Raw genomic sequence first — 8,397 nt, 5'->3', positions numbered from 1 at the left:
ATAAAAAGACAAGGATGAAGCCAGGCGGTGGTGGCGCACGCCTTTAATCCCAGCACTCGGGAGGCAGAGGCAGGCGGATCTCTGGGAGTTCGAAGCCAGCCTGGTCTACAAGAGCTAGTTCCAGGACGGGCACCAAAGCTACAGAGAAACCCTGTCTCAAAAAACCAAAAAAAAATAAATAAAAAAAATAAAGTTGTGCACTACAACGCCCAGCTGTGGTTTTTAGGTTTTTGTGTGTGTGTGTGTGTGTGTGTGTGTGTATGTGTTTTGGTGTGTGAAAGAATAAGGCAATGATGTGTCATTTTAGCATCTTTTGCATTATAGGATGATTTTGATACAAACTGGAAGAATTTACTGTCAAATTAAGGCCTCTCAAAGAGGTTTTTTTTCTCTAGCTTATGTTCAGGACTTCATGAGACAGGTTCTTTAGGAGACAGGCTCTTTCCTGAAGCAAATTAAGAAACTTTTACAAGTCTCCTGTTTTTCCTTAATGTCTCCTCTGCAACATTCAGTGATTAGGTGGCGCATGGCATTAGTACTTTCCCGTGTTTCTAAAGCTCCAGTTCAGTATTCTGCATCATTGCTGGTTCAGGTCTTTTGGTGGGAAGTGCTTTCTGATGAGGATTCATAAGGATTGTTTTGAACAAGGTGGGGTGTGATGCAATTGCGAACATAGGCTGAACCTCCATTCCCTTGACTTCTGTTGCTATTTCAGAGTTTATACTGACGTGTTGTCATTCTCTGCGGAGCCAAGAGTTTAGCATTTCTTTACAATTGATGCAAAGATAGTTACATTCAAAGTCAATTGTTAGTTATTCAGTTGTCATGGATGTCTGTCATTATCTGATGGTGTAGGGAATGCTAAAACACTTAAGCCTGGAAATTTAAGATGGATGACTAAGAAAGAATGTAAAAAAAAAATCTGAGGTTAGATTGTAGCAATTATTTTTTTCTATGGGAGCAGTCTTGTGACAGTTTGAAATGTGTGTGTGTGTGTGTGTGTGTGTGTGTGTGTGTGAGAGAGAGAGAGAGAGAGAGAGAGAGAGAGAGAGAGAGAGAGAGAAAGAGATGGGATGGGCTATATCTGCCAAAGCAAGTGTGTGAAGGTCAGAGGACAACCCTGTGGAGTTGATTCTTTCCTTATGGCTTTTTTTTTAAAGATTTATTTATTTTTATTATATATACAATATTTTGCCTGCATGTATCCCTGTGGGCCAGAAGAGGACACCAGATCTCATTTCAGATAATTATGAACACCATTTGGTTGCTGGGAATTAAACTTAGGACCTCTGGAAGAGCAGCCAGTGCTCTTAACCTCTGAGCCATCTCGCCAGTGCCTGGCTCCTTCTGGCTTTAGGTGTTTTCCAGGGATCATTCTCATGTCATCAGCCCTATGTGTCATGTGTTTTTACCCACTGAGCCATCTCTCTGGCCCTTATATTTAAAAAGAAAAAAGCTGAAAATGGTTGTTTTAATTCCATACCTTGGTACCAGAATGCATGAGAATCTTTCACTTTAGGGATTTTCCCTTTGAGGATCTCGCTGGCCTCTAACTCAAAGTGATCTGTCCATCTGCCTTCTAGGTGCTAGATTTAAAGGATTGCACTCCCACCCACCTCATAATTTTAACTTTTTAAAGTAAGAGTCTTGCATGAGCCGGGCTGAGGTGGCGCACGCCTTTAATCCCAGCACTCGGGAGGCAGAGGCAGGTGGATCTTTGGGAGTTCGAGGCCAGCCTGGTCTACAAGAGCTAGTTCCAGGACGGGCACCAAAGCTACAGAGAAACCCTGTCTCAAAAAACCAAAAAAAAAAAAAAAAATCTTGTATGATTAAGAAAAATGGAATATATTTTAAAAAGAATTTAGCTTACTTTTCAGCTGACAAGTTTTTGAAACTATGCCAAATCAAGCCTTAGCTCCAGCTTCCCACTTAGAGCATAGGTTTTGTATTCAGATTATATGCATTCATACTCCTTTCCCCCAGGTGTGTGTGTTTGAGAAAGGATCATATGTAGCTTGGAATGGTCTGGATATCCTATGTTGTCACAGTTGGCTTTAACTCAAGATTATTTTATTGCTTTAGCTTCCTGAGTGCTAGAATTACATGTGTCAGTCACTGTGCCAGACCAGAATTCTCTTATCTTGATATTGCTCTGTGGAAGGGATACTCTGAAAGCCTAGAATAGGTCAGTGAGATGGCTCAGCCCCATAAAGTGAGGCTTGAGTTAATACTTGCAAGAATCAATTGAGGCTGACCTAGGTGGCAACAGATGCTGGTGGTCTCTGTGATTTCAAGGCCAGCCTGGTCTATTTAGTTAGCTTTAGGCCAGCGTGAGCCACACAGTAAGATGCTGTCTCTTAAATAAATAAATGTTGAGTAGCTTATTAGGATGCATGGTGCAGTAGAAAATAAGTGAACTATAATCCCAGAACTTGGAAGGTAGAGGCATGAGAATCAATAGTTCAAGATCGTCTTGGGATGCACAGTAAATGCCAACCTGAAATATAGGAGACCTTTTGTTGAAAAGAAAAGAAAAACACGGGTGACAGTTTGCATGCTGATCTTTGCTTCTTCTTGTGAAGCCTGGTTTCTTCATACAACTGTATCAGCCCCCACTAGGTGTCATTGTAAACAAGACTGAAATATGCAAGTAAAATTTCTTACTTCTTTGTTAATATTTACTGAGCACTTACTGTATTATATCATTAAAGTATTATCTTGTTTAATTTTCCTGCAGCTCTGTGAAGTTATTCTCAACTCTAGTTCTTTCTGTTTTGCAGATGGGGAGACTGACAGTTTAACACTTGGCCAAGGTCACACACCTGGTAAGTGGTGGAGCTGCTCTATGTGATCCAAAAGCCCTTGTTCTTTGTATCTTTTTAAAATTGATATATGAAATTTTCATACAAGGAAATAAATGCTCCTATCTGCAATGTAAATCGAAGCAGTTTTCACCATTGTAGTTCCACTTCAAAATTCCCTATGCTTTTTCGCCTTTGATTCCTGAGGGGTATTGTACTGACAGTATCACAGTCTGTTGACACCTGGGCTGGACCTAGTTTAGTGCAGATAAAGCAGCTATAAGATTTTTTACACAAGAACTGGAGAGATGACGTAGAGGTTAAGAGCACAGCCTACTTTTCCAAAGGCTCTGAGTTCAATTGTCAGCAACTACATGGGCTCACAACCTTCTGTAGTGAGATCTGGTGCCCTCTTCTGGCCTACAAGCATGCATACAGGCAAAACAATGTATGCTTAATAAATAAATTTCTTACACAAAATTTTGTATACATTTTGTATATTGATCCTCTAAAGCATAGTAGAAATTGGGTGGTTTATATGGTAGGTAGATACACATTAAAATTTTTATAGAGTAGCCAGTTTTCCAAAATGGTTTTATGTTTTATAGTTCTAATAGCATATGAATTTCTATTTCATATGTTTGCAAGTAATTGATATTGTCAGGGTTTTAATTTTTGTAACTCTAGTGAGCATTGTGATGGGAAGGTATATTTTTAGCCAGCATCTCCCCAATGGCCAGTTATATTGGTTACTGTATTATATACCTACTGGCTATTCATATGTCATATCTTTAAATGGTTCAAGTCTTGAACATTAGAAACATTAAGTTCCTTTTTACTTCTTGCATTGTTGGTATTTTTATATTTTGGATGTCATATGGTATATGTGGTATTCATATTTTCTCCTGGCCTTTGGTTTTCCTTTTCATTTTTACCATATTTTATAATGAATATCTTTTTTTTTTAAATTAACTGTTGCCATGTGGGTGCTGGGAATTGAACCCAGGTCCTTTGGAAGAGCAGCCAGTGCTCTTAGCCACTGAGCCATCTCTCCTCACTAAAAATTCTTAGTATAACCAAATTCCATTTTCTTTTAGAAACTGTGACATCTATCTATCTATCTATCTATCTATCTATCTATCTATCTATCTATCTATCTATCTATTTCCCAGCCCTCTGGGATTAAAGGAGTACGCCACCATTGCCCAGCAAAACTTAAACATTTTATTTTATTTTTTGGTTTTTCGAGACAGGGTTTTTTTGTAGCTCTTGTAGACCAGGCTAGGCTTGAACTCACAGAGATCTGCCTGCCTCTGTCTCTTCAGCTGCTGGGATTAAAGGTATATACCACCACCACTGGCGAATCTATGGATTTTTGTATTTTCTTTCATTACTCCTTTCGAATCTTTTCATCAAAGCCATGGTGTCCTCAACTTTGTGGCTTTATAATAAACGGGGTATTGATAAGCTGCCTCCATTCTTCTTTCCAAAGTTATTTTGGCTTAGTTTTTTTTTTTTTCTTTCAAAAAACTATTCCATATAAAGTTTAGAGTCAACTTATTTGAAAAAAAAAACTAAAAAATTTGGTGAGTTTTAAAAATTGATTTGCACTGATTCCATCAAAAGAATTGTCTTTTTTTCTTTTCATTGCCAGGTAAACTAAGAAGCTTTGCCTGTGAGGCAAAGTGCTTTATCACTGTGTTCTGTCCCTGGCTCAAACTGCCACCTTATCAACAGCAGGGCTTCTAATCCTTGCATTTAGTTTGTCCTTTTTCTAAATGCAGTATTTTTACTTTTTCTCTTTAATGTTTTAAATGGATTAATGTTGACATCTTGTTTTACTTTAAAATTATTTCCATTTTGCATTTTAATGCTATTATGAATCAGACTGGTTTTAAAGTTTATTTGCCAAATTGTTACAATTCAATTGATTTTGTGTGTTGAGTTTGTATTGAATTTACTAGTTCTGATAGTCACCTAAAACAATAAATCTGTTGGGACTTTTGTGTGCACAAGTATGAATAAAGACAGCCATATGTTTTCCTTTTTGATGTTTATGGTGTTTGTTTCTTACTGTACTGGCTAAGATTTCCAATGTAATAGTAGGTAGAAGCAATGGCAATGATATTCTTGTCTCGTTCTTACTCTTAGGTGGAAGGATTTCAATTTCCATGATCAAATACAATGTTAACTTTTTAATCTTTTTCTTTTTTTCGTTTTGGTTTTTCTAAGACAGGGTTTCTCTTACTCTATAGCTTTTGGAGCCTGTCCTGGAACTCTCTCTGTAGAACAGGCTGGCCTCAAACGCACAGAGCTCTGCTTGCCTCTGCCTCCCAAGTGCTGCCACCACCACCACCCAGCCAGACCTTTTTATTACAGTTTTCATTGTGTGCATGCAGATGTGTGTAATTATACCAGGTTTTATTGTATAGCTCCTGGTGGCCTATAGTACACCATGTAGCTCAGCTGGCCTCGAGCTCATAAGTTGTTCTGCTTCTGCCTCTTTAGTTCTGGAATTACTGGCACCTAATACCATGTCTGGCTCTCCTTTGTGTGTGTATATATACATATGCACGTATGAATGTGTGTGTGTGTGTGTGTGTGTGCGCGCGCGCGCGCGCGCGCACGCGCAGTGATTAAAGGCGTGCACCACCACCGCCTGGCCAGTTCTTTACCCTTATAGATATCCCCATTAGTGGAATCATAGTATTTGTCTTTTTGTTTCTAACATTTCACTTAGCATAATGCTTTCCAGATTTATCTGTAGCAGTCTTTCTTTTAGGCCACCAACTAGCTCCCAAATCATGACACAGAGACTTATTAGTTTATGAATGCTCGGCCTTATCTTAGCTCTTATTTTCATCTGTTCTCTTTATCTACATTTTGCCTTGGGGATTTTTTTTATAAGAATGTTTTCTGTTCTTTTTATTGTATTTATTAGGTATACAATATTCTGTTTATGTGTATGCCTGGAGGCCAGAAGAGGGCACCAGATCTCATTACAGATGGTTGTGAGCCACCATGTGGTTGCTGGGAATTGAACTCAGGACCTTTGGAAGAGCAGACAATGCTCTTAACTGCTGAGCCATCTCTCCAGCCCCAGCCTTGGGGATTTTTACCTTTTTCTTTCTGCATGTTCTACTTTCCTGCTTATTGTGTCTCTGATTGGCAACTGGCTGGCAGCTGGCTGGTTTTTGGTTCCAGGCATGTCCCTGTCTTTCTCCCTCATTTTTTTTTCTCCTTCCTTTCTTCCTCCCTCACCCTTCCTCTCTCTTTCTTCTGGATTTCCCTTCCTACTTAATTCTCTTTGCCTGCCAGCCCCGCCCATCCTTTCGCTGCCTAGCTATTGGCTATTCAACTCTTTATTAGACCAATCAGGTGCCTTAGACAGGCAAGGCGAAACAAATGCAACACATCTTTACATAATTAAGAAAACACAGCATAAACAAATGTAACACACCTTGACACAGTTAAAGTAATATTCTGCAGCTTAAACAAATGTAACATCTTTACATAGTTAAAATAATATTCTACATTTATCCATATTGTTGTATGATATATTAGAATTCATTTATTCTTTTAAGGCTGGATAATGTTACTTTGTATGTATATATCATATTTTATTATTTACCAGTTCATAGATGTTTGGTTTTGTTCAGCTTTTGATCTATTGTGAGTTGTCTTGTTATGAACATGGGTGTATAAAAGTGTACTTCTGGGTTCCTATTTTAAATTCTTTTGCATCGATAACCAGAATTGGGATTGCTGAATCATGTGATAATTATCTTTTCTGTTTTTGAGTTACTGCTGTTTTGTTTTCTTTTTTAATTTTATATAACTTTTTTATTTTTTTAGATTATATTTCCCTTTTCTTCCAAATCCTCTCATGTACCACCTCCCACTGTCTTTCAAATTTATGACCTTTTTTTCATTGTTATTATGTATACATATTTGTATATATGCTGTATTGTTTTCAATACCAGAATCACTATTTTATGTTTTTACTAACATGTATAAAAATCCCAAGCTGGGTAGTGGTGGCAGAGGCAGGAGGATTTCTGTGAGTTCACAGACTGGTTTACAGAAGGGGACAGGCTTCAAAGCTACACTGAGAAACCCTGTCTTGAAAAACCAAAACACAACAACAAAAAACCCATAATGTACCTAGTTTATTTTCTATTCTTCTCATAAATCTTGATAATTCTAGCGTGGTTCAGAAGTCTAAATTCCTTCTTAGAGAATTAGGCAAACTCTTGAATAAGAGCAAACTGCACATTCCCAAGGATTCACAATTCCACCCAAAGGAGAGGAGCAGGGGCAGAGAAAGAAGAGATCAAAGTAAGAGGAAAGCCTGTCAAGTCACGTGTTCAAGCTCTGTATCTCTTTTTGGGGGCACCTGGGTTGTAATATGATATAAACTCAAAGGCGTTTGCATAGTCCCACCCTAGTCTTTCAGGTTTCAGCATACACAACCTCTTTTTTGGCTCTGCTTGTTGCTTATAGTTTTGGTTTTTTTGAGACAGGGTTTCTTTGTAGCCCTGCCTCTCCTGGAACTCACTCTGTAGACCAGACTGGCCTCGAACTTACAGAGGTTTGCCTGCCTCTGCCTTCCTAGTGCTGAGATTAAAGCTGTGCTCTACCAATGTCCAGCCTGTTTTTTCTTTATATTACATATTTGATGTTATTTTTTACATATGGTGTGAGGTAATATTTAGCTTATTTTGTATATGGACATTGTTTTTCTAGTTCTGTATTGAAAAACTTTCTTTCCCTATGAAATTTGGAAAAAGTTGACAAAAACTTACTTAAACCTGCGTAACATGTACAAGGCTCTAGGTTTGATCCCCAGCAGTACAAAAAAGAAAAAAAAAACTACACACACAAATATTTGAACAAATACCCATATTCTGTTGTCCAGTTTGTTGTCATGTCTGTAGCATACTTTTTCTTTTTACTCTGTGTATGCCCCTGCCACTGCTTCCTGAGTACTTGCATTAAAGGTGTAGCCCAGGGCTACTTTTTTTTTTTTTTTTCAAATCCAAAGAGCTTCATCAAAGATTGTTAATGGCTCAAGCAGAACAAACATTTTGCCAGCTAGCACTTTTTGGGCCTCCTGCCCCAAGTCAGGGTCTCTGGTTTCTGATTCCTAGGGTGACCTTGAATTTTTAATCCTCTTGACTCCATCAAGTGCAGGATTGTAGCTATCTGAGGGAATAAAAAGATCCTGGTCACCTCCATTCTGATGCTGCAGCAATGCTCAGCCCCCAATGTCCAAGTACGGCTTTGTGACTCGAAGTGCTGCCAGCCTCCTGTGGGTCATTTTGTTCAGGTCCATTTCCAACAGCCACAGGAATCTAAGTTTGCACCCTGGATGCCTTAGACTCTTGCACAGAAGCTGGACCCCTGTGTCCCTCAGAGCATTGTTGGTCAAATAAAGCTCCATCAAGGTCTGGCTGGTACCCAGGATGAAAGAGAGGTCCTCACAGGCTTTTGATGTGAGGCCACAGCTTCTGGAGTCTGCAGGCTGGATGCCACAGTCCTCCCAGCAGCTGCAGGTCCCTGTCTCCCAAGTCATTGAAGCTCAGGTCCAGCTCTC

The 8,397-nt window shown here is 39.0% G+C and overlaps 1 protein-coding gene across 2 annotated transcripts in view; it reads left to right on the top strand.

Moving 5' to 3' along the window:
* Nucleotides 1-8,397, top strand: part of Nr6a1 (nuclear receptor subfamily 6 group A member 1) — a 169,961-nt gene that overhangs the window by 35,090 nt on the left and 126,474 nt on the right. For both annotated transcript variants that reach the window (XM_050124838.1, XM_050124837.1), the window contains exon 3: nucleotides 2,781-2,825. In XM_050124838.1, coding sequence (XP_049980795.1) covers nucleotides 2,781-2,825 — 45 coding nt within the window. The remainder of the gene's footprint in view (nucleotides 1-2,780; nucleotides 2,826-8,397) is intronic.

Source organism: Alexandromys fortis, unplaced genomic scaffold (genome assembly GCF_014885135.2).
Source record: "Alexandromys fortis isolate MF-2015 unplaced genomic scaffold, M_Fortis_MF-2015_v1.1 scaffold_228, whole genome shotgun sequence".
NCBI lineage: Eukaryota > Metazoa > Chordata > Mammalia > Rodentia > Cricetidae > Alexandromys > Alexandromys fortis.
The sequence above is the reverse complement of the archived record's forward strand: the minus strand, read 5'-3'. Positions and strand labels throughout refer to the sequence as shown.